General features: G+C 42.1%; 1 protein-coding gene across 1 annotated transcript in view; it reads right to left on the bottom strand.

Moving 5' to 3' along the window:
• SND1 (staphylococcal nuclease and tudor domain containing 1) overlaps positions 1–26,956 on the bottom strand; it is a 420,486-nt gene that overhangs the window by 174,637 nt on the left and 218,893 nt on the right. Inside the window, exons 13-14 of the mRNA XM_058529372.1 lie at positions 20,771–20,881; positions 4,717–4,789 (exon numbers count right to left, since the gene is read on the bottom strand). Coding sequence (XP_058385355.1) covers positions 4,717–4,789; positions 20,771–20,881 — 184 coding nt within the window. The remainder of the gene's footprint in view (positions 1–4,716; positions 4,790–20,770; positions 20,882–26,956) is intronic.

The following is a 26,956-nucleotide window of genomic DNA, read 5'->3' as shown; positions in this document are numbered from 1 at the left end:
AACGAGGAACTAAAGGAAGAGGGCAGGAGGAGATGCTAGAGAAAATCCTGCCTATTTATTTATTTACTTAGTTATTTTAAAGGAACACTTCCACCCTTTATATTGGCAAGTTAGAATTGCAATGGTCAACTCTGCAAGTCTTCACTTCATGATATAATGGTATAAGAGGGACCTGAAAATCTGACCCCGACTCCCCACCCCCAGAGCTATTCTTTGGATCACTCTAGGCCATGGTTTAAGCACATTCTTATCAGTCATACCATGTGTCTCCAACAACATCAGTCATAGACAGAGGAGGTTCCAAAAACGTTAGTATGTAACCTGAGCAAAGAAAGCAATTTCCAAGTGAGCACAGCAGCGGTTAACAAAAAAAAAGACACAGGGATTTAGTGAAGGCAAGGGTGGAGAGAAGAGCAGAACACACAAGAGTGAAGTTCACAGATGCGTTGTCAGGATTCCATATCATGAAAAGGCAGAAGATGTTCAGGAGGACAACCCCATTCTAGTAATCTGTCTCATTCTGGGACTTCTAGAAATATGACTGGAGAAGACAGGATGCTGGTCTAGGCTCTATCTTCTTGTAGTGCTGTCAACAAACAAACATCATAATTCCTCATGCACCAGAGAGGAATGAAAAGACACAACAGGAAAGAGAGGAAAAGTGAAATAGACACTATGACCCACTGAGTAATACTCACGCACAAATGGAAGGGGGAGGAGTAGAGGGAGGTATGTGAGGAAATCGGTGTGTGTTGGCTGCAACCTGAGGAGTGGCAAGCTCTCCTACCTGGGGACCATCATTGATTTGTCTGATTTACCAGAACAACAGTAATCCACACACTGGCCCCATTTTATTGCCTGTTTTACACTCTACATCTATAGGAGATTGTATTTATTACAGAGCAGGCTACAGCAAAAACAATAATAAACCTAAGATAAGCAACAGCCTTATATTCCACCGACACGCACATTCCAACTTTTTGTATGCTGGAAAGGTAGTAGAGATAGGATCCGGGAAAACCCAACCCCACTAATAATGAAAATGTGGATGTGTGAAGTGAAGCAGTCACCACAGAACCATCCTCCAAGTCAAATCAGATCTAGTGCCAAGTTGGTCGAGTTCTTAGTTGGTTTCACATTCCTAGGAACGTCCTGGCCTGAAGGGAAACCAGAAGATTATAGAAAGGACAGCAATGACTGGCACTTCTAATATCCCACACTTCCTACACCTTGAAAAATGGAAAATAAAGGAAACTAGTAACTTCTTCAGAATGCAAATTACCAGACTGGCAGTACTTTTTTTCCTTAGTGGTTACCCTGAAAACAGGTGTAAAAGATGCAGAAGAGCCAAGTTTAACAAAGCACTAGCCAAAAAGTGGGGTTCATGCAGTTGGTGTTACACACAGATGCTGTGTACTTTATGGAAAACACAATACAGTTGGCATTAATATCAAAAATCGTTTGTATTAACAAACAAAAAACAAAACAACCTAAAAGTTGCAAGCCACCACAATGTTTTTCAAAAGTCAAAAAACTGAAATGAGCTCTCAGTATGGGAAGCGATGCAAGAGGCTCAATTGGGATAGCAGAACACAAAGTTAGAAAGTATGTTTAGTAGCAAACAAATGACCAGTCCAGTCCCAGGGCAAGCTGATGAGTGGACATGACAGGGCCTGCTTGTTTCATCATCGAGAGGCTAACGTCTCACTTGCCAAAGCAGGTGGTCATCCTCTCATTCCTCTGATTTCTTACTTCCCACCATCGGAAGTCAGCCAAAGAAGGCCTTGCAGTTGCTGACTCCATCTGAGGCATTTTAATGCACTGCGACCCCTCCTGGTGAAATCATTTTTAAAAATGCAAGAGAAGAGATATGAACAATGAGGAGAAACTCAACTCTAAAAGTTGGAGGCCATGAAGACTAGAACTCTCACAATCATGATATAACCTCTTCCATACAGCACATTTCTTGAGTGTGTTTACGATACAAAATGTGAAGAGCTAACATATGTCTTTTTTCTCCCCAAGGATGCGTATTAGGGTGGGGAGAGGTATTATGCACAAAGACCAGTTTACAGCCAATTATGTTGGCAGCATATTACATATACTGTTAGCTCAACAAAAACTCTCATTTATCATGATCTGCAACTAAGAGGGGGATTGATGTGGCGAGGAGAAGGAGGGACACAGTTAAAGATTAATGCCTACCTGTCCCTCAGACAAGAACATTGCCAGCATGCTTCAGGAAGCTGAAAACCCATACATCTCACTTAAATGGCACATGGGCACCCAACACACCCACACTTACCACGACACTGTGATGGAAAGAAGGGAAGGTTAGAAGGGGGGAGACAAACCTCCTCTATTGTAGAAGACATAAAAAAAACCCGCAATTTAAGCTGAATAATGTGTGATGCAGGTAGACAAGGTCATTCTGACATCTGTTTAAATGGAATAGCTCTTCCACTTTCACTCTCCCACTTGCTCAAGCTTTCCTCTTTTATTTATGTGATAACTGTGGGAGATTTAGCTGGCATTTATTTTTAAATAACATAAGAGCAAACCAATTCTCCAATATCCAGACAGAAAAGAGAATAAAGATATGTGTGAAACGGAGCTACAGTTTAAGAAGAAGGGGCAAAAAAAAAAAAAAAAAATAGGCAGAAAAAAATATGAAGACAAGTTTTGTAAGACCTGTTGCTACCAAAAAGAAAACACCAAAACGCATCAAGGTAGGAGGTGGCATAAGATTCAAAGACAGCAATAAAGATCATTATGACACTACACTGGCAGGTGCCAAAAGGACTAAAGTAAGTGTGGCTTCACCTCAAAACCTGCTGAAGACTTTACCTCACTGCCAACGGGAAAGCTGAGCAAGAACACAAACCCCACAGGCCAAAAGAGAGCATCATCTCTGAGGTTTAATTCAGCTTCTGGAAGGCCCCTGGAGTGTGGGCATGACATAAGCTTTTGGATGGGTATATCTGGCCAGAGTGTGAGGAAGTTGCTATTATGTTTTCCAAAACAGGTCTTTGTTAACTTTTTTTCCCTACAGTTTAACAGCTAAAATATTGCCCTTTGATTACTCCAACATCTCACCCAAAGAATGATATTATGGAAAATACTGTTGAGAATGCCACAGGAGATATATATAGAAATATATACGTGAACAATAACTCAGCAAGGTAAGCCACAGAGAAAACAGGCCTGATACCATCACACCAGGAGAGTCACATCTGTTTCAACGAGCCTTAGCACTACACCTTAGTCACCTGTGGCTCACAGGCTGTTAGCAGTAGGTTTCTGGGCTTCTCAGGATGTTCAGCTACAAAGAATGCATATCAACGTACCTCACTCATTCAACAGAGACACAACTTCTTGACAGAAGTCCAATTAATGTAGGTAACACTGTTCAATCTGTAATCTGCAGTGACTCGCTACAGAGAAAGAAAAGCTCAACAGAATCTATTGCTTACAATGAACAAGGTACTACTACATACCCAGGCAAGGGAGAGCTAGCCTGACACATCTATAATAAGTAATCACAAGGACCAATAGGCAAAGCCTCAGCCAGGCTTGGGAATACAACCTAACAAGAAGATAATACACTCTAATCCATCACTGTTTGGGCTAGGCTGAGCTCTAGAAGCTTTTGTTTATAGTAGCGTTTTCTTCTTGGTGCCCAAGGCAAGCTGCTGGGGTGTCCAAGCTAAGATTTACTAGCACTTCCTCTGTCACCTCCCCAGGGCTATGTGGTCCTCTCTACACATGACCTGGATCCCCTCCTTAACCATTAGTGACTATGGGAGTTGAAATGCATGGTGTGTGCCCCAAGAACAGAGGGTGAATTGATGAGCCAATGAGCCTTCCCTGGGCACCTGATCAAAATCAACACCTGAACGCTCACCATGCCTAAGTTGGTTTCATTTCTCTCCATAGCAGTTGCTGCTCCCTGACACTGAACACTGCTATTGTCTCCCTTTCCTCACTTGCATGCAGGGAATTTATCAGTTTTGTTCACTGTTATATTCTCAGTGCCTAGAGCAGTTCTGGGCACAGTAGGCATTCAAATACTTGTTGAATAAATGAATAAACACTCTCAACTAGCAAAGGTATCTATTCAACCAAAAGTGATCCTAAATGTCCAAGGGTAACATCCTAATCACTAAATAGTCATTTGGGCACAGCCTTTTAGGAGTTCAAAAAGTGTCTGCATCTTCCATTCTTCTACATCATCTCTATCTATTAGCTCAAAGGATGCTTACACATTTCTCCCACGTAGAGGCAACTAGAGGAAAAAGAAGTCATGAGGAAATTATAATTCTTAAACTTGTCTTAAAATCTATACTTGACCTTCTTCCACTAAGACTTTCCAGTCATAGTGAGAATTAGGGATTTAAAAAAGAGGTATTTTTAAAATACAACTGGGAAAAAATATCCTCTAACTCACAATAATTAAAAGATGAAAAGCAACACAGTAATAGTTCATGAAGGTAAAGAGATAGAAGGAGGTTTTATGCCCTAGTTTGAATTCTGCTTTTCCAGAATATAAAACAGGATCTCAATAGACGCATAAGCAGCAACCCTGGAAAAATTCATATTCAGTACCTGAAAACAAACAAGCTACAGAAAACACATAAGCTTAAGTCCTTTGGTGAACAAGCAGCCAAGCTCTTGGTGCCTCTGACCCACACAGCTCTATTCAGGGACACGACTCACCCCAGATATGTCTGCGACTCGGTGGATAGGCACTTCCTTCTTGCTATGCAATCCTTTGCCATTCTTAATAGCTCTGTAAAGGAAGAAGAAAAAACCTGATTAAAATAGAAATCACACTGGGACAGGGTGGGCAAAGGGGGTGAGAAGAGAGGTAGTTCACATGCGGGCTATCACTACACAAGTCACACTGCATACTGCTGAGCATCCAGGCTCTGCAGAGTACTTGGTGGAAGGACACAAGCCTGCTCTTCTCCGTAGCCCGGTAACCAGTACTTGGCTGCTAGTTTCAGCTAACAGTGTGCCTAGTAATCAAAGACAGCTCCGGAAACTTCTTTCCAAATTAAAGACATTGTTCTAGGCACAAAAGAAGAATCAGCTGGAAGAGCACACTTCTAAGAAACAGAAGCAATAATGTTTCTCTCTGTGTTTAATCACATGAAACATTTTAAATGCAAAATATGTAGCTGGTGTTCCAATTCTAATGGAAATAAGTTGCTCCCAGGTAAAAAGATAAGTTGCCCTGAATGAAGCAATATGGTACGGAAAAGTCATTTAACAGTAGGGGAAAAAATGAGCAAAGGCTACATAACTGACATTAAGCCTCATTTTCAATCGTCTCGGGTTGCAGTAACAGTGGATTTAGCAGGGGACTCTGTGACTCTGTCACACATCTGACCGCTGGTTGGTTTACTCCAGTCTCCTACCTTTTATCTCCTAATGCGTTGAGCGGTAGCTTCAAGGACAGAAGTCTAAGCATCACTAGGTAGGATCACTCCTGTACCAATGAACGACCAAAGAATCGAAGGGTAAATCACTAAGTCAATCCACTATAAGATACAGACCTTCGTGTGTCCTGCCAGCCTGCAGACCAAAGCAGGGAACATTTTTGTGTTGAGAGATTGAGAGAAATTCAGGGGTATACCTGCTCTGCAAAGTAGTCTTTTTAGGGTTTCCAAATTCCAGAGAAAGGGTAGAGAAAACTGCCCAGACCAGCGTCAATATGTCAGACCCTTGCACTAGCAACCGTACTTCTACTTGACGATCAGAAGTAGAGGACACTGTTCTGCAGGTGTTACTTTTGGGTCCTAACTTTTTAAATCAAACTCACAAACCAAATTGGGTGGGTGTTGCTCAGTGCAAAGTGGAGCAGTCATCCTTCTTACAAGCTCGGGCCTTTCTCATCCTCCGCTCACCACTTCCTCCATCCCAGGGGATCCATCTCTCACTCAACTGATCTGAAATGCCTTCTCTTCAAAAACAAACAAATAAACAAACACACGCTTTCCTTACTATCTAGTTTCCATTCCATGATGAAGTGTAAGAAATCAAAGTACAGAATTAACAAGAAAAAAAAATCATACACTCACTCTGATCTGAACTGCTAACTGAAAGAAAGCATTTCCAAGTTCCTGGAATCCCAAGGTTCCTCCTGAATTTGAATCAAGGGCTTCAGCTTTAGAAATTGCAAATAGGTCAGAATTTTTCCTTTCACAATTTAGTCCAGTGATTGATCATTCATGGAGCCTGTTAATGATCACAGACCAGGGGTGGTTTTCAAGGTTGGTCCCTGGTCCCTTGGGATTTGCAAGCTAACAGCAGATCCAACTCTCCTAATTTCCAAAGCCCTGCATACATCTGCCTGCGTCCTGTTTCTACAGCCACCTCTGCCAACAACAGGATCTCCCCATTCTGCGACCATAAACTCAAAGGAACAGCCTTGTAAACAAAGCCTCTGTGAGGCAAGGCAAGCTCACTGCCACCCCAACTGTAACTCACCTTCTTCAAGGCGAGGCCTGCTAAGCTTTCTGCAGGGCCTCTGGGGGCACAAAACGCCTACAGCCTTACCCTCTTCTAACAACAAGGACAACCAAAATAAATGGACCTGCCCTCCAAACAGACGGTTTCATGTGAGAGCACTGATGAACTCGTGGCCTTTCCTGGCGGCTGGAGAGCATCTCATATACAAAGAGGAAAAAAAGAACAGGGCCTGAGCAGTAAGTCAGAAAACAGAGGTTCTCGAGGCAAAAGCAGTGAGGTGGTAAACTAACATTTTGCTTTCTTTCTGTGACCCCAGAGTAGCTCTGTGCCATAAGCAGAAATCCAGGACTTAACCAAGATTAAACAAACATACCACCCAAAGGAAAAAAAAAAAAAACAATACCCTAAACCAGAAAACATGGACAATATTGTATATATGACATTTAAAAACAAACCAGAATTCTTTAAACTGTCTTAATATTAAAAAAAAAAAAAAACTTATTTACTTATGCTCTACCTCATTCCCAGAAAGAATATTATCAGACACTTATTTGCATTCAGGCATTAATTCTGGAAAACTCTTTAAAGACTTCATCTTTTCATACTTTAGACATGATTGCTAAATTAGATCAATTTCAGGCACATATAGGAGGCAACAAGAAAGCAGCATTGTAACATCATATATATAAATTGAGAAATAGCGCTTATTGTTAGTTCTTAACAAAATAGAGGCAAAATTGAAAGTTCATAATTTATAAACACCAGGTACAAATAATGCCCACCTAGGAAGCACTCTAAAGTGTAAGTGGTACACCATACCCGGACTAAACAGTGAGAGATCTCTGAGAAATTAGCTTAGATGGTCTAAATTCAGCCTGGGTCTCCTTCCCTGCGCCAAGGCGCTTTGGTTCTTGTTCCTGTACTGCTGCAATGACCCCAAGTGAGCCGTCCCCAGAAAACCTCCCCCAGCCTGACACAAGGCTGATGCCACAGCAAGAGCTTCGCCTCCTCGAGAGTACCTGGGGGAAGTGCCCAGTGTAGAAATTCATGCGTGTATCTCAAAGACATAGGAGCAAACACCAAGAGTGGCAAGCCTGCCACAGTTCTTTGCCAAAAGGAATATTCAACTTTGTTCAAGGACTATCAGCATATATGACATGACTGCCTACCAACAGTGGTATATACGGTAAATAAAAAAGCGGAGATCTGCTTTTTTAAGCTAGCTAAAGGTTCTGCTGCCTTGTCACTACTTCTCAGGGGGGTTCCCCCTGCATCTTACATAACCCAGTTCTTCTGGGACAGCTTTGCGTAGCTCCCTCTTTGAGCCCTGCGAGGGTAGGCTCCTCAGGTCTGAGGTTTGCTTCCACTGACACCTGCTCCACAGAGCAAACACCAACTCGCCTCCCCATACTCCCTCGCCCTGCAGGCTGCAACCACAGCTCAACATCCCTTTTCATTAGGCACGGAATGAAACTCCTGACTTCTAAACTTCTCCCGCTGTGTCTGCTTAATAGCTGCTTTCTCACAAAGGCAGGCTGGTGCTCAGGCCAGCCAGGAGAAAGGAAGCAGTGGGGCAGAACACAGCATGCTCCTCTCAGAGGCCTTCTTCTCCAAGAAGCAGCAGTACAAAGATGGCAAAGACCAGCGGTATCAATAATGGACAGAAATCATCACCAGCCAGGAAAAGTGAGTATATGTCCATAAACATACAAATTAACAAGGCAGAAGAGGGATGAAAACCGAGCTTTCTAGGTTGCTTCTAGAAGCTACAGTGTGGGAGAGGAACCCCATTCGGATCATCGGAAAACACTCTTCTTCCTTTAAGTGGCAAAATTTGAAATTCTTATGTATGAGATGCTATTGCCTTCCCATTAGATGATAAAACCATCAACTATGCAAAGGCAAGTAAGCATGTTGTTAAAGTGAGATCACCCCCACTGCCTCAACACAACAGGATTAGAATCTCAGCACCCTTCATGCAAAGGAATAAAGTTTGCTCTTAGGTTTTGGTGTCCCTTGGTCAGGCAGAAAAACCTAAGAACCGACTCTCTCCAAGGCACAAGCCTTAGCACCACTGACGTTGCCTGTCATAACTTCATCTTGTGCCAACAAACAGGCCATGATCTTCATTCCAATTCAGCGATGGCAGATGGTTGTTCTGAACAAACAGTTTTGTGTGCTAACAAAGAAAGTCATAGGATTTATGGTTAGATCCAACTTTACCCGAATCATAAAATAGTTGTCAATGAGGAAGTCTTAACCTGGGGACATAAGTGAGCTTCATTTAGGATGCTGGGAATATCTATGAACTATTCTGAAACGTTGGTAGAATTACACATGTGAATTTTTCTGGGGAAGAGGAACTTCCGGAGCTTCACAAAATGAACTAATTTCACTCATAAAAGGGATCTAAAGAAAATAAACTGATTTCCAGCAGAAATGACATACAATAGGAAGCAGGGAAATGATGAGGCAAGGGAGGCTATGGAGCTGAGATCAGGAGCCCCTGCATTTGTAATTTCATCCATAATTTTCCTTTAACGATGCTTTCTTGGTAACCAGGAACCAAAATGTCCCTTAACTCTGCTTCTGTTTTAGCATCTACATCCCAAACTTCCTTCCTAACTGTACTCACCTGGCTCTTTTGTAACCCTCTTGGGCCAGGTCCTTGCCAATTTATTCCAAGATAACATCAGGAATATTTTAACTAAATTCACTCATTCCCTTTGATACTACACACCACTGCTGCATGACTTCATAAAAATCCATTTCATCATTTTGCTCTCCTACATACACCCATAATAAAGACCACCAGCCTGTGACATCAAGTAGAAATGATGAAGCTTGGTTTTCATGGGCCTTTACCATGCAGCCCCAGTTTACATCTGCACATGATTTCCACATTACTCCATCTAACCTAATTAGGTCCATTTTCTCCACGCCCCACATACACGCAAGTTATTCACTACACATGTCCTTCCGAGTCCACACTAAAGAATGAAAAGAGGGGCCGGCCCTGTGGCTTAGTGGTTAACTGTGCGCACTCCGCTACTGGCAGCCCAGGTTTGGATCCCGGGTGCTCACCAATGCACCGCTTGTCCGGCCATGCTGAGGCGGCGTCCCACATACGGCAACTAGAAGGATGTGCAACTATGACATACAACTATCTACTGGGGCTTTAGGGAAAAAAAGGAGGAGGGTTGGCAATAGATGTTAGCCCAGAGCCGGTTTTCCTCAGCAAAAAGAGGAGGATTGGCATGGATGTTAGCTCAGGGCTGATGTTCTTCAGGAAAAAAAAAAAAGAAATAAAGAATGAAAAGAATGATAGCTTACTTGTAGCTACAGCCTCACCACAATCATAAAATAGTTGTCACGTGGGGATTTCTTGATCTAGGGTCCCAGATGTGGGGCAGTTTGGATGCTGGGAGTTATCTATGAACTACTTTGAAATGGCAGTAGATGGGCCGGCCCTGTAGCTTAGCGGTTGAGTGCGCGCGCTCCGCTGCACCGCTTCTCCAGCCATGCCGAGGCCGTGTCCTACATACAGCAACTAGAAGGATGTGCAGCTATGACATACAACTATCTACTGGGGCTTTGGGGGAAAATAAATAAATAAATAAAATTATAGGGGGAAAAAAACGAAATGGCAGTACAATTATATATAAATGTGTGTGTGCACACACATGTATCATTCAGTTCAGTGTGTAATTATAAACTGCAATACATTATTTTCAAATTGCATCATGTGTTAATCTTTATTTCTATAGCTAGACTACAGGCCCTTTGAGGGTTAGGATTCTGTCCTTAATATTTGTTATGGTATCAACACAGAGCTAGGTTCACATAGTTACATAAATTCAGGGTCACCCAGTTAAATTATGGTGTGCCTAGTAAAGCCAAACAAATGCCTGGCGACTAATGCAGAACGCTGAAAATATTCAAAATTGGAGACATAGATAATGCCCAAGTGACTGTAGGGCAAAAGAGCGAGGCTTGCTTGCAGGCTCTCCTGGAGGCACAGTTTCATAATATATGCTCCAGGTCTCAGGCACACTGGTTTCATCACTTGGAATGGTACAAGGCAGAAGAGCTTAAAGCCTGACCTCTGAGCAGAAGCACAAGTGCCTTAAGAACAAAAGCCTCACATTCCACCCATCAAGTCTCTGAGAACTAGAGGAGATGGGCAAAATCTGAATGGCAGTGAGTGGCAGCAAAGCTCTGACTGTAAATGAAATAGAACCAAGTGGCAGAATTTTAAGAAACACCTACTAGACAATACAGGGTAAATGACTAAGGAGAAAGAAAAATAATTCCAACAGAAAAGATTAAAAAGAAAACAGAGTGAATAACTTGCTAAACTTCTAAAGCACCTCTTACTGTGTTTCAGGTCACATTGATGAATATGGTGTTTCAGCATCAACCAAATACAGATATCAATGAAACACAGCAGTAATAAACAATTCCTTTGGCCTTTCCACTGGTTCCCTGGCAGCTGGAGGAAGCAACGGGGTCCTGACACTCAGAAAATAAGATACAGAGCAGGCACAGGTGCAGAAGGGTAGGTGGGGGTGTAAGATCATGCAGCTGCATTTTCAATGAAATCAGAATTACTGATAAGACAGAAAAGATGGAGAACACACAGAATGGAAATGAGGAAATTGAGTCCTACAGTCAAGGGGAGGTGGGCAGACTAATGAGTCAGTAGGTATTATGAGGCAGTGAAGCAAATAACAAAGACCTCTAGGCCATCATTTCATCTAAAACTAATATGAGAAGAAACGCAGACACATGCTATTCTGCCAGGTGTGATAACAGATCTGCAGTGCTTAGGTAAGACAGGGGGAAAATGGTGAGCTCTGGGTTAGAGAACAAGCTGAGAAGAGGCATCGCAATGCTAGATTAATGGGAAACACAAGCAAATTCCACTGTCCCAGATTAGGACCAAAGGAGAGCTAGGTGGGAATGGTCAGTATCAGTCTAAAGTCTTCTTGAAAGGCCAAGGCCTCAGAAAGGTGAGATTAGATGCAACAATAGCTCAAAACTGCCTCAATGGCATTGGTTTTATAACTTTTCATGTCCTGATCACAAAGGCCATACTTGGCCATCAGGAAAAAAATCTGGGGAAACAATGATCTATAATTCTATTCCAAGATTAAAGCATTAACAACACAATTTCTGAGAGCTTATACACACATACCCGCCCACGTACACTTTAAGAAAACTGTGGAAAACGTTCTCCAGCCTCTTTGCGCCCCCCCAGAAACAATAACTCAATGAACACTTCCTTATGTTATTAATTTTTAACATCATTTTAATAGCTGCACAGTAAATCCATCAGAGATTTATGTTCCATAATTTAATCAATCCCCTATTGCTAGATATTTATGTGAATATAATACTTCTAGTATTATAAATAATGCCACGAGGAATAACTTTTAAAAAAACTGTTGGGTTCCTCGTTAATTATTCCTTAGGATAAATTCATAGAAGTGGAACTGCTGTGTCATAGGGCAACAAAGCAGTCTTCTGTTTTCCATCTTCCTTTCCCAAGGCAAACCAGATGGAATATGTCTCGCCTCATGGACTCTATTTGTGGCAACCCCTTTGGTTTAAGTGCTCCTTCCCTATGCATCCCAGACACCCATTTACATCTTCATTCTTACAATTACAGTTGCAACTACTTACTTGCTCATCCAAGAAAACAGTTCAACCCAGACAGCGGGTTTCGGTTTTTATCCCCAACGCACCTGATAAAATATTTGTTACTGTAATGTGAACACATCAAAGAAAATTTTAATGTGTCTTCTGACTGAGTGAAAAGCAACAGACTTACTGTTTGGTAAATGGTTTTTCCAATGTGACTACATTTACTGAGACCTTGCTGGAAAAGATTCATTGCCATCTGCTAGAGATTTGGCTCTCTGAACTTGATGCAGAAGCAAGAGGAATGGGAAGTAATCCTTCTCACCTTCTGAGCCCAAAGCTGGAGCGGGAGTCAGGGGCAGCTTGAGATAAAACAGAAATGCATGAGGGAGTTTGCAAGAAATTTAGATGCAAAGAACCTTTCAAAAGAAAGAAAGCTATGAAGCTGATTTCCCCTTCATGAGTAGCTATAACATGCTGTGCATTGGTGTATCAGTGATCAGTTATTCGAACTATAGCCCTGAGAGAATTCCAAGGATGAGCGGAAAAGTAGCAGAGGAATGTCCATGGTGGGTCAGCTCTCCGACCCACTCAGCCACCTGACATTGCAGATGAGCCAAATCAAGCAAGCACAGCAACACTCACGATGATTTCACATTAAATTAGCCAGCAGCTGGGGGAGGCTACTCAGAAGAAGTCAAATTAAGGAGCCATGAATGCAGAGAGTATGAGGCGGGAGACAGAGACAAGAGTCAAAGGGAATAAGGAGCTGTTCAGCTGGCTTGGTGGGGAACAAGTATGGCTGTGACCACAGGGAAGGCACTAGTAGGACAGAAGTCCAAAGCTTGTCCATTCCATGTGTTGTTCTCCATTACTTATAACCATGATTATAATTCTAATTATAACAAAGATTATTAATCTGCCAGAAAAGGACACACATTTTGTTTTTGTTTTTGTTTTTTACAGTGGTCAACATTTGTTTAGGGCAGTGGTTTCTGTGCATCAGAATCACCTGAAGCTTGTGTTAAGAGACTGCTGGGACTCAACTCCAGAGTTTCTGAGTCAGTAGGTCTGGGGTAGGGGTAATTTACGGGGACCTGAGAATTCACATTCCTAACAAGTTCCTAAGAGACAACGATGTTGCTGGTCTGAGGACCATGCTTTGAGAACCACTGGTTTAGAGAGTCAAGTTATAACACATTCAAAAGAGTCAAGGGTCAAGTGTTATCACTTTATTGTTCCAACTTATTTTAGACTAAAATTACATTCCCAGTATGATAATCTTCAAATGTATTTTGAAACCCAAATATTTAGGTGTTGTGTGAAAGGAGCAAGAGCTTCTTACTCAAGGAAACAGTGAGACAGGAGAGAATGGACAAGCTGCTCTGGGCAGATAAATGATTGTAGCTGAACTTGGGGGGCGTGGGGTAGGGGACCGACAAACCAAATTATCTAGGAAGGTTAGTCTAGAACAACTTCCTCTGAAGGAATGCAACTAGTGCAGACTAATGATTATAAAGATCGGGCAAGGAGGATTTCTTACTACAAGCTCATTATTAGACCATGACCTGCAGAACTACCCATAGCTCTGTATACAATGTGGCAGATAAAATCTAACGGATTCCAACTTTACACCAAACCCCTCACACTAGTCATCAGGATAAGTCTCACAGCTTGAGTTCTATCAGAAGGAACTGCAGGTGGAGAGGGAAGAGAAGGATAGGATGAAGAGAGTGAACAGATCTTCTTAATATCCTGAAGGAGAAAACTATTTGGAAATGGAGACATTATACAGCTCTCCAGAAGTGGCCATTTGTGCTGCCTTAAATGCAGATTGATTACCGCTATTTGGATGTTTGAGTGCATCATCTTTTCTGAAGAAAGGGAAAAGCTAAATTTCCCCACATTCAGCTGTATCGTCAAATCACTTCCCCACACCAGCTCTTTTAACGCACTTTCCTGTTATCATACCCTCTTGCAATAGCTGATCTACCCTACCCCCCAACAGTGATCCCCCTCCCCCCACTGGCACATGCTGAATCCTATTAACAACCTCATGACTGTGACACCCAACTGCAAGCCCAAAATGTAGGATGTGCACCTCCAGGGTTAAAGAAAGCAAGCCATTAGGATACTGAAGAGAAAGAACGGCCTCCTTTCTCCGTGCTGGCTTCCAACCTGTACTGGCATGATGTAATGCAGCTGGGTGAAGAGGGCAGAAGATAATTCACCCAACCCCAGCTTTCTATGATGCTTGGGCTAAAAATCCAACAGTACACCCTGGTGTTATAGGAATCTATGATAAAACAGTGAAGAGAAAAACTTCAAATTAAATATCTGTTTTTATCAGTATTCAGTAGGATCCAGTTTTATTTAAAGAGAATTTTCACTTGTTGAGGTCATTAGATTGAAAGTGAAAAATCTTGGTTTATTTAAAGCTGTACCATTAAACTATTGAGAATATAAGAACAGAGGCTGGATGGAAGAGATGAATCTCAGGGAGATGCTCTCAAGAGAAAATTTAATAGAAATGAGAGGTGGAATAAAAAAGACATAAGGCAGGCAGTGTTAACACAGAGGGAGAAAAGAGGAGGGGCTAAGAAAACAGGTAAGAAAAGAGAAGAAATAGGAAAAATAGCAATATCCAGAGGTACTATTAAAGTTATTTAATGTCTGTCCCTCCGAGATTGCATGCTTTGTAAAGCTTGAGTCTATTATCTTTTTTCTTCACCACTATTATCCCCAGTGCCTGGGACCCAGGATACACTCAAGAAAACGAGAATAAAGAGATGAATGCAAAGCCATCACATGCAAGATAAACCAGCCTTGAACAACCGTTCCCAATAGAGGAATGATTTGTTTTCTTGGCAAACTGGTTAACTCATGTAATCTATACACTGTGATAGGATTTTAAAATTTCAAAACACACAAATTCAACACCAATTTTCTCACTGGATTGGTATGGAGATGAAACTTGCTTTTTATCAAGGCATTTGACAAATCAGAACTGTGTCAAGCCAGCAGTGCTGACCTCTTCCATTTTAAGAGTCCTAAAGTAAAAGGTTTTAACTTAGCAACTGAAAGTGCCGTAAGTCTTCACATTTCATTCATAACCAGTATTCTAAATGCCAGTTAACTGAAGATACAGACAAGGACCTTGGAAAAAAAAAATTTTTTTTTTTAGCACAAGTCTTTTTTTCACCTATTAAAAGTTTGTGGGAAAATTCCTCTATAAATCAGAAAAGAAATGGAGCTGCTATGGCTAGATCAGGAGTGGAGATCAAGAGCGCTTCTTTCCCCCCAGTGATACTGGAAGCACTTGAGTGGAAATGCAAACTATTTACAAGTCACTGCTACAAACGCATGGAAATTGCTAAGACCACTGTGACCCCCAGTAACTGCATCACCAAGAGAGATTCTTACTTAAAACAGTTTCCTTCTTAATAATGACTACAAATATTGGCCTTGGAAAGAGTTACCGAGAAGTTTATAGCCTTCTGATCAAAGTCTGTGATGGAAATGCCAACACAGATTTCCCAGAGGTTTGAGCGGAGAAAAGTCTACAATAGGGAGGGTGCTGTCAACCACACTGGGTAAAAGCAAGAGAAATTTGATTTTAATCAAGGACTGGTGTTTACAAGGTTTGGCAATTGGAGATGCAGAAGTCAGCAAGGCAGGAGCAGTAGTTGGTGGTTTTTGTTTTTAAAGAAAGGGGATGTTGTAAGGTTTGCTCAATCAGAAAAATGAGTCCCTGCGGGGACTGCGAAGACAGGGAGCCAAGGCAGAGCTGAGATGGGGGCAGGCTCATGCTTGCCTCTCAAAGTCATCACCACAGTCTTCTTAATCTGCAGTGTGTCCGGCAAGAAAGAGAATACACACAAAAAGATAAGAGAGTCTGCCCTTTTTTCTTCTCCCGAGATAACCCTAACCTCATTAGGTATGTCCAGAATGAATCTAAATGCATTTAAATGTGCTGAGACACTAGATGGTTCAATACAATTGCTTTGCCACAGTCAAGCTGGGGCATCAATTTCTTTTCTGAATACATACATCCTATCTTGAAATCACAAAATCTTAGAACCAAAAGGTGCCTTAAAGGAATATAGCCCCAAATTCTGATCATAACTTCTGTGTTTGCCTGCAATGAGCCACAGATTCTAACAGTTTCTAGGAAAATTCAAAATATTACATTTTTAAAATAAAGTTATTGGTAGCTTTAGGAGAATGCACATAGACGATATCCTCTAGGTCTGAATGTCCAAAGCCTGACACAGCCAGGCTTTGACCTGACTCCAAGCATTATCAGCTCGTCTTTAGTGCCCATACCAACCTGAACAAAAGCCCACTGGAGAACCTCTAGAATGCTAAGGAAATTCACATTCTGCCTGTTTAAAATCAAACTGGATGTGTTACACCCATTACATAGCATAGAGCAGATGAGAGATTTTATAACACCTTAGAAAATAAGATGGGTCCTGATAATGACTCAGTACCTTGGAAATAGCTCAGGATAGAAGAAAGATTCTCTGAAGAAGTCAAAAGCTCCACTGTAAGCTTAGAACACACATCAAGACAAGTAATGCAGCAGGCCAGCTGACTGAGAAATAGTGACGTAAAATGAGAACTGAAAATGTTGGAAAGTCAATATGGGGATGAAAAATTACGGTGGTGCAGAAAAGAAACGACGTGTCACACTCACAAAGGAGCCCATACGATGCTCCTAAAAGGGAGGACCCAGTTCAGGAGTGTCATCAAGAATTGTGGGTCAGCTGCACCTAAATTCTTTTTACTAAAAATACAGAGTACACACCCTGGAGCTGGGACAATATCAAGGGCTTTTCAGTGGAGCCCATGAGGGCAGCAAGGCCTGAGAGTACATGCAAAACTGCCCAAACCTTATCTTGGCAGGACACAAAGTAAGGAGGGAGGAGGCAGCTGATGATAGACAACTGAACGGGAAAGGAAGGCCGCCTGCTGGGAATGAGGGGTTTGTTTATCCTTCAAACAAAAAAGATGTGCCTTCCTCTAAATGTGCCATGTATATGAGGTATAATGAGGGTTTCCCAAAAGCAGACAGACATCTGAATGAAGGAGCCTCGAAGGGGTGGCACACTGAACAGAGCTGCCGAGGTGGTGTGAGCTTGCCTCTGGCAGGCAGGTGGATATGCTTGAAAGCAGTAGGCAAACTGCAAATTGGTATTCTTCTTCCTCTTCTGTCTCACCTGGTCTCCCAATGCGTGCTAACGCCTCACTCCCTGAGCTCCCATCAGATGATCTGAGAAGATTGGCAGATCATACCCCTCGCAGAGGAAGCAGCAGCTGCAGAGCCCTGAGAAAGCTCATCAACTGGACAGGCAGCTGTGCTGACCCGAGAAGTCAGATGAGTTAACAGGCTGCCCTTTCCCCAAAGCTTACAATGTTTCTCTAAAAGGATTAATGGCCAAGCAATGCTCCGGAAAGCAAAGTCAATGGCAGAGCACTGTGCACCACTGCGGACATCACTAGTGATAACCTGAGAGAAAACTAGGCATCCAGGGGTCAGGGGCAAAGAAATCTGTTGGAATCAACATCCTTGTGGGGAGGGACTAAAGGAAATGCTGGCCTTGCCATGTTACCTTCACCTACTTATTATTTACCCGAAGAGTTCCAGGATGAACGACTGATATGAATGCAGCAGATGTTATTAATTTGGCCTTTGCTAAAGCATTAGATACAGTACCTCAAAAAATTCTACGTGGGAAATGAATTCAAATTGGCTTGGTTCAGTACACAATCACTGAAGATTAAAAAGTGGCTGAAGGATGATAAACAAAAGACATTTAAGTGACAGTCCGTGCAGCAAGAGACTTGGGGTCAACACCAAGGCCATTCTTGTTGAAGGGTTCTATTCAGGGCCCAGGACAGGAGTAAACAACTCGCTAATGAGATCTGTAGAGGACACTAAGCTGGGAGGTGGAGGAACCGCATCGACAGGGGCATAAAATTACAAGGCAGAGTTCAACTGGAAAAAATATAGCTAATCTTTCTAGGGAAAAACAACCCTAAATTCAGATAATATTCAATAGACAGGCAAGATAAGGGGCAGAGGAAGCATGTAAAAGAGCTTTGACAGGCTGTAACGTGACAGAAGCAAGTAAGAATGCTAAGGGAACATGAAGACTGTGTCATGGGGGAATGGAGTGCTTCAAACCAAAGGGAGACTAAAATAAAGCAGAGTGTCAGAAAATAGGTGGTCTTGAAGTGAAGTCAACCTTATCATTAAAAAAAAAAAAAAAGAGGTACATTCTGCACTGAAATTTTTTTTTTTTTCAGTGAGGAAGATAAGCCCTGAGCTACATCTGTTGCCAATCCTCCTCTTTTTGTTGAGGAAGACTGGCCCTGGGCTGACATCCGTGCCCATCTTCCTCTACTTTATATGTAGGACACCTGCCACAGCATGGCTTGGTAAGTGATGAAGAGGTTCATGCCCGGGATCTGAACTTGGAAACCCCAGGCCGCCAAAGCGGAGCACGTGAACTTAACCACTACACCACCAGGCCGGCTCCTGAAAATATTTTTTAATGGCCACAAAACCACCATCCTTATCTGGCAGGTGGTCCCAGTCTTTCTCGGATCTTAATTCACCTCACTGGGGGTCACCATCTAGAAGATGGCACTGGGCCGCCACCCTGCGGCTCATTGACAATACTGCTCCAAAGGAAGACTCCCTCAGTTCATGCTGGCCATTTCTCCTAATCCTTTATGAGGCCTAGACTCCCTTATGGCAATGCCTCATAGGCTTGGAGAAGTGGTTAATTTCTCTCTGTTTACTCAGCCTGCAATGGTGCAATGACCCCAAAGCCAGTTTTTCCACCATCAGTCTGAAAGCAATGGCTCAACACAATTCTCTCTAGGCAGCTCACTGGTTTAGCAGGCAAGCATCTTGTTACATTACTTCAGCTCAAAATGATCACTAAAGAGGCTGTTTTCTTCTTAAAATCTAAAACTTAAAATTTCACTACCTATGCATACTCATTAAATATTATAGTACAACATAGCTACTTTCAATAGCATAATAAGCGAGTTTGTTGTGGCCTCACTGTCCAGAGCAGCTATGCAAATTATTTTCATGCTTACCTGCCTGTCAGAATTAAATATTCAGTAGTGGCAGAGTAAACCCAGGGCAGAAAATATGACTCTAGATCACACTGTATTGCTAAGTGCTCCTGATACTCTGGAAATATTTAACCTATTCTTCAAGTTACCACCAGATCAGGCTGAGCACACCCAACACGGGCCCACCCCCCAAATCCACTAAAGTTAAGTCTAAACGTTGTCCATTTCCTAGAGTAGCTAGATCATCAGCTTTGTTCTTTCAGTCCAGCTGGCTTAGTGATAATATAGGCAGGGAGAGGAGAACAAGGGAGTGAGGAAGGAGAAACACTGATTATGGACTCTATATCATATTATCTTATACTGGTCAGTAATGAGCCTTAAACAACCAAAGATACTGGTGTTTTCACCCAACTCTCTGTGCTCAAGAATTGGATCCTATACAGGGCCTATTGGGAAAAGCCCACAAGAAAGAATCCAAAAAGTCATGGCAGCCTGACAGACTGATTTCTTAGCTGGCATTCTGTGTGACATTCTATAGATGCTCTATTCATCAGGATGTGACACGGTGTTAGAGGTAAATGTCACATACCAGGGCAATATTCTGGGCCAAAGAGCAAGAGAGGTGATGGCAATGACAAAGTCTGAAGTAGATAACATGTGCCCAAACTCACTCCTCTAACTGTAGCGCACAACCTGGTAATTAACAAACTTCTAGAACTAAATAGATCCCAGGTCATAGAAAGATGGCTGAGTGAGGCAAGCGCCTGCAACCACTCTGAAGCAAGGGATATATTTGGTTGAGTCCAAGCAGTTGGCTGAGCTGTCCAGGTCAGTTCAGCAACAGCAGCTCAGGGCTTGCTGTGTCCTGGGAAGTCTAGGAATCACTCAACTACCAGCACCACCCAGTGACAGAAGTCTCTGTGAGTATGAGCCTTGAGGAATGTCACTGGTAAGAAATACTGCTGAGCAGTATGCACGTCCTTGGGGCAACCAGCCACACGGATGAAGGACAAAAGTAAAATGTCACAGGGCTTCTCAAATGCTCTCCTGCCAGCTGTCAGAAGTGTGAAACCAAAACTCATTTCCTAATAAATGTTTTCATTTCCTTTATGCATGAAAAAGGTCTAGAGGTGATAAATGGGAGGGGCTGGGGAGCACATGCCTCTGGAGGTAAGAACCTGAGGCAAATGTCCCGCAGACATAGCAGGGCTTCACTGTTAGTCCCAGGAAATGGCAGGATGGTGACGGCAAAAACATCTTATGTAGTACTTTCTCATCTATGATTCATTTTACATCTACATAGGAAGATCATATCTAATAAATGCCTATTTTGCAGATTTAAAAAAATGGAGGCCTGAGTGTACTTAATCAGGTTAGATAGCAAGTTTGAAGTGTGCCTTTTCTTTTGATGGGGAAAAACTGGAATAATAAAAGGATACAAGCTTTCTCAGTGTATTATTTTCCATCACATTCTGCTCAGGGATACGCAGGATAGTGGGAAAGAAAAAAGTGGGGCTGTGGGTCCCAGTGTGTTCATTTTAATAATTATTCATCTCACCTGGCCTCTGCGGCAAGCAGCTCGTCGTAGTGAGAGGATCGCTGATCGTCATCCTGCCGATATCTGATCACCGTGGCTAGACCTTTGCTGACAAGGGCCTCAGCAATGTTTCTGCAACAGAAAAGATAGGTCAGTGAGCACTAGAGGTGCATATGGGGCTCAGTCAACAGAAATAATAAGAGGTAGCACCTGGAGGTCTTAACACATTCTGGCAGAGGGAGGGAGAAGCCAAGGACTTCAAGACCATTGAGTTGCTAAACTAGAAATCCAAATCAAAGGTGGAATAACGAAGTCCCCAGCTCAGCATTTTTCTGGTTAGTACAGTCAGATGCTATATCAATCCATACATAAAAACGAGCAAAAATATCTGTAAAAAGCCCACATTAGGCAGGGCTATTTACAGAATGTCATAAACAAGCCACTACCCTCAAGAAAAGTCCGCTTTAAAGTACCAGGCACACAGATAAAAAACAAAACACAAAAGCATGACCTAAATTTCTCAAAATCTCCTTTTTAGCCTATACTGTAACTCCAAAATGTCTTGTTCCAGTTCGGCAATGTTAGAAACGTTGGTTTAACATAACACTCAAAGTGCTTCTCTTCTCCTCAGAACTCCTGACAGTGGGGCTCCCATCCAAAGGGGGCTTGTGGAAGTCTAGGCTATGAATGAAGTGGGGGAGGGTGGGAGGGACGTACTGTGGTGGAACGGAAGTTCTTTATAAAAAATGGCACCAGATGGGGGAACAAATAAAGTAAAAAGTATAAAATCTGAGACGACCAGCTTTGGAGCAACACTCCAAATAGCCCTTTTAGGACGACAGAATATCAGATTAGAATCCTGCTTAAAGCAATTCTCAAACGCGTTGAATCTTCTTTTCTTTACGAATAAGAAAGAGGTGCCACTGTAGGTGGCCTGCATCTACTAACTAGAGAAGAGCACAGTAGAAATGACTCCCAGACAACTAATGAAGCACATTTGCATGGTTCCTCCCCAGCCTGGAAAAGAACGCTTGATGTGAAGCAACCAAACTGCAAAAACAAATTTTCAAAAATTACCTGTGGCAAGTACTAGAAAACAAGAGGCATGACATTATTGGGAGAGAGTGGTGGTTAGGTCTTGCTGTGTGCCTGTCATAACTACACCAAAGGCCCCACTCCAACCATCTGGTTAGCTGCCCTTTAGGGAGGAGGTATGGTAAGCAATAGGCTACTGTGCCATATGCTATGATTTAGTGTTTGGAAATGTAGTTAACTCTGAACACACTAGCATTCTTAGAATCTCAGATTTGGAGATGCTGGGAGCTGGACTAACCAGTCTAAGGTGCATGTTTAAGCCACTTAAGGGTTCTCTTCATCAAAACCCAGAGATTCACTTTTTTAAAAGAAGAAAAAAATACGTGCGAGTAGAGAAAGGAGGAAAAGATGCTGTGGCTGATTCTCTTCTCATTATGTGCCCCTCTGCTGCCTGTTTATTATCTACTGCCAGCACGATATTAATATCGCCAAACTGCCACGGAATTAGCACTTCTCAAAATCCACTCCCACAAAGAGCCTGTTTTGCTGGCCACCTTGTCTCCTGAGTCAGCTGGCAAATGCTGTCATTATCACAGAGTTGGGTTTGGCAGCATGGAGAATGCCAACAGCCCAAATCGGCAGCTGTAGATGTTGATATATGGTGAGCATTTAACTAAAGGTGTCACCCAAGAAGCCCCAAAAGGGCAGGAGAGAGGCTCCACCCACCAAGGAGCCAGAGAGAAGACTGGGGGACAACTCCACTTCTGACAGGTTGAGATGTCTTAGCAATTTGAAATGCCAGAAGAATAAAGACATATTTCTTACTGCATTTTGAATTACTGCACACTGACATTTTATAGTCAATACATGGGGTCTGGAGGAGAAAGCTGGAATGACACAGCAGGCAAGGAAAAATTCACACAAATAAGCTTCCATATGAAAAGCTAGCGAATACCAAGCAAAACAGCACAAACGTTTAATGATCCAACCCTGTCAATGCTACTCAAATCAATTCACAGAATTGAAGTGTGTACCTGTGAGGCCAGCAGAGAATCAAGGGCACGACCTTCCCCATCCTGCATACTTCTTGCCCTCCGCATCCTCTCAGAAAATGTCTACAGACAGGTAAGGCCTCGATTCCCAACTCCACAACCTGCTCACTACCTTCCTCTCCCTTCTCTCGACGCTTCCAGTAGAGTGTAAGCCATGTTCTCTTTGCTTCTTATCCCTAAGTACAGATTTCTCCTGGAGGGACAGTTGTGGTGCTGGTACTTGGCAGTCAGGAGAGTAAAAACACAAAATAATAACTGCCATCATTACAGGGCATTTACTATGAGCCACACATGCAAGAATAATATCACATGTACTGTCTTCTTGGTGAGTGCTCCCCTGTGATAACTCCTCACACCATATTACAATTATTAATTCATTGTCTATCTTCCGTTCCAAATTAGGAGGTCTGAGAGGGTGAGGGCTGCATCTTCCTTGCTCTGTACTCGAGTGCCTAGCACAATACTTAGCATAAAGTAGACAGTAAATATTTTCTGAATGAAACCGGTTAGCTTATTTAAGCTAATTTTTAAAATGTGGTAAAATTACAGCACATTCTTTTAATTTAGTTTTAATACACCCTGAAAAATTTGAGATACTCTTTGAAGTATCAGAAAAACACCTAATCATTTTGGAAATACAGCACTGAAACATTGTTTATTATCCTAAGTATATATTAGCCAAGCTTGCCCAGCACAGAATTAAGGAAAAAAGCTTTCTACACGCCTTCCCAGCTTTTGTCTTTCTCCCCCCCATTATCTAAGACTTGAATTTAAAGAAAATGAAAGCGAGAGAGAGAAAATGGAATTAGCCTAGATTCATGTACTTAACTCTCTCATTCATTTCTTTTGGTTGCTAACGAAAGGTCAGGAGATATTCCCCCTGGCCAAAGAGGGCTCAGAACCCAACACTGGTGTATTGATCAGTTGCCCAGTAAGAAAAGGGAACATTAAATTATGTGACATTATGCTGATTTAGACAAATTTATAAGTTCTGCTTTCTTGAGTGTATCAGTAATTCCACTCCATTACACATGTCTAGCTTGAATGGGTAATTCACAATCAGCATACAAAGAGGGACCTAACAGCCTTGGAAGTCTAACAGGACATCATCTCTCTCTGTATCAGCTAGAAACACAAAGAGAATTAGTGCTGGGATTGAAACGCTTCTCCAAACTAAAAGAGAAATTTAGGTTCTGTTAAAAGTGAACACATTCCATTAGGTATGATCAGTGTTCCTGATACAAACACAAGCAACGCAGGTATCATACACACACTTTCTCACAAGGTCTCCACGTAGTTGACATTTTCCCTGCCTACTCATTTCCACAACAAGCAGGTTGCTAAAAGCTCATACTTTCCCATTATAAGACACCTTTGAAACCATGGGGTAATCTATTCTGCCAACGTAGAGAAAAGGTGTTCTATATCCATATATGAGAATAGGATTCTTAAGGAGTAGATTTCAGTTACAGTAGGAATATTTTTCTGATTACATTTTTGCCTGCCTTCCCCATCCCTACCCCCCATCCCAAGATTGGAAGCAACAAACAATACATTGATAGGTCAGAACATGCCATCCTTCTTTGATCCATTTGAGTAAGTAACCAACCTGTTATACCATCATCCCCAAAGCATTTAGTGTGCATTTCCTACAAACTAGGATACTTTCCTATATAATCAAAAAATAATGAATAGAACCAGGATATCAATACGGATACACTACTACCATCTAATCCACAAACCTTACTCAAATTTTCCCAATTGTTCCAATAGGGTACTTAGGGGGGAAAAAGGATCCAGTTCAGAATCAGGTGTTGCATTTAGTTGTCATGTCTCTTTAGCCTGGAACAGTTTCTCAGTCTTAGATTACCATGGCCTTGACACTTTTCAAGAGTATAGGCCAGTTATTTTGGTTTGTCTGATACTTCTTCATGATCAGATGCAAGTTATGCATCTTTGGCAGGAATACCACAGAAAAGAGAGTGTATTGTTCCCTTGGCCTCCTATGAAATGAGGTATAATTCACTAATAACGTTCACTTTGATCACTTGGTTAGGGTAGTCTCTACCAGGCTTCTCCACTGTAAAGTTACTCTTTTTCTCTTCATAATTAATAGGTATTTTTTGAAAAGACACTCGGAACTCTAATTTTCATCCCTCATTAAACTCCAACTTATTCATCTATTTATTTGTATCAGTAAAATGTCATGAAATATCATTTTATTTAAAGGGTCACAATCCACTACTATCATTATTTACTCTGATGCTGAAATTGTTCACAATTCGGCCAGTGGGAGCCGGGTCAAGCCGGCTTCTGTGTCCTATGGACATGTTCCCCATCATTCTTTGAGCACTTTCTTGCTTTCTGGCACAACAACATGTTCCAGGCTTATCTTCTACTGTTTTCTACAGCTCTGAAATTAGCCATTTATCTAAGTATCCCACATTAACATCTTTATTTCTAAATCTATAACTACTGAAAACCACGTGTGGCAGTCATGAAAATGCGCCTCTCAGATCTCTGACTGCAGGAAGCATAATTGACTGACAGTCCCAGCTGCTGTATTCTGAAATCCATCACTGTTTCAGCCAAGGCTGTGCTTCCCACCAGCTGCTCCTAGCCAATGACTGAGTGCCACAGAGATACTAAGGCAGGCCTATTGCTGAGAGATGTGGGATTCCTCTGATGGGCAACTTTGGCTTAAGGACTCATCACCTTTGTGATAACTCGTTCAAAACTGCCACCCACAGTTACTTTTCCAATTCAACCTTGCCTCCTTCTCTCCCTTCTCCACAGACGTTAGGCCTGCATTGCAGTCGGATGGCACTCCCAGCCTCCTTTAGCTCCCTTCCCATTTTCCTTCAGAAGAGTTTTCCCCTATTCATCTCTTGCCTGTCTTGGCATCAGCTTTTTAGAGAACCTGAACCAACATACCATGAGTTCACAAAGATATCTACAGTCCCATTCCAACACTACGGGGTTCATTTTAGTTTCCTTCATTTCCATATTTGTACCTCCCTTCTCTGACAGTGGGAAACCTGGCTTCCATTATCGAATACTTTTACCTATGTGAATAATCTTCTCTGTATACACACATACACTCTCACTCACACATTCTGTGACTTCCATGACTTGGTCCTAACAGTAGAGCTAACTTAAAGGGAATACATTACTTGATAAAATAGAACCTGGGTTAAATGGATAAGTATTTCAAAAGAATGAGTACAGGGACTAATGCCTTAACACACACACAAAGACACATGCACCTCTTCATTCTCCATCTCAATAACAGATAACTCTCAGTGGCTCTAGCTCATAGATCTCTATCTAGCTGTTTGAGCTTAACATTTTCCACTTAAAAACCATCTACATTTTATCAGTCACTGAGGTGTCCATGGAGATTGGAAAGCAGAATATTTTCCTTAAGGCAAACATACACATGGGCACATATTCAGAATAAAGTTAGCCCATAAAGAGAGGTCTCTACACTATATTTTATCAAGGCTAAGGGAAAGGGTTGAAAGATAATTAACAGCTCACTTCATTCATAACAGTCACATCACCTACAGTAGAGGTACATGTCTCACATGTATGCCCGCATGCACACACATATACACATTCCCCATATAATGTTTTTACAATAACTTCAAGGCTCTACGGTCAAATTTCATAAACTGAGCATAAAATGCACCCCATGGTTATTTACTGTGAGAGAACATGGATCCAACAAGGCATCAGCATGAAGCCTGGGCCTCTGTCACCCACGGCCCTCAAAGACTCCGATGTCTTAGGCTGGAAAACTGCCTCCACTTTCTTTTCAAATCGGATGCACCTTGGCCACAAGGACAGGCTTTCTCACAAGTGCTGGGATGGAGATCCCCAGCTAAAAGGGTTCCAATATTGACTTCTAAGATATCAGATAGCTCACCTATCGCACTTTCCTCAGCTATACAAGGATGTTTTACTGTAGGGGTGAAGCACAGGGAAGCTACACGGTGCTGACATCTTTCTTTGCAAATAGGTTGAGACAAGGAAGGGGGGAGAGAGGTCAACACAAGATCCGGTAAGGAGGTTAGAAAGCAAGGAGGACTGGAAAATTATTTTCTTCAGAATATTAGGT

Source organism: Diceros bicornis, chromosome 3, assembly GCF_020826845.1.
Source record: "Diceros bicornis minor isolate mBicDic1 chromosome 3, mDicBic1.mat.cur, whole genome shotgun sequence".
Lineage (NCBI taxonomy): Eukaryota > Metazoa > Chordata > Mammalia > Perissodactyla > Rhinocerotidae > Diceros > Diceros bicornis.
The sequence above is the reverse complement of the archived record's forward strand: the minus strand, read 5'-3'. Positions and strand labels throughout refer to the sequence as shown.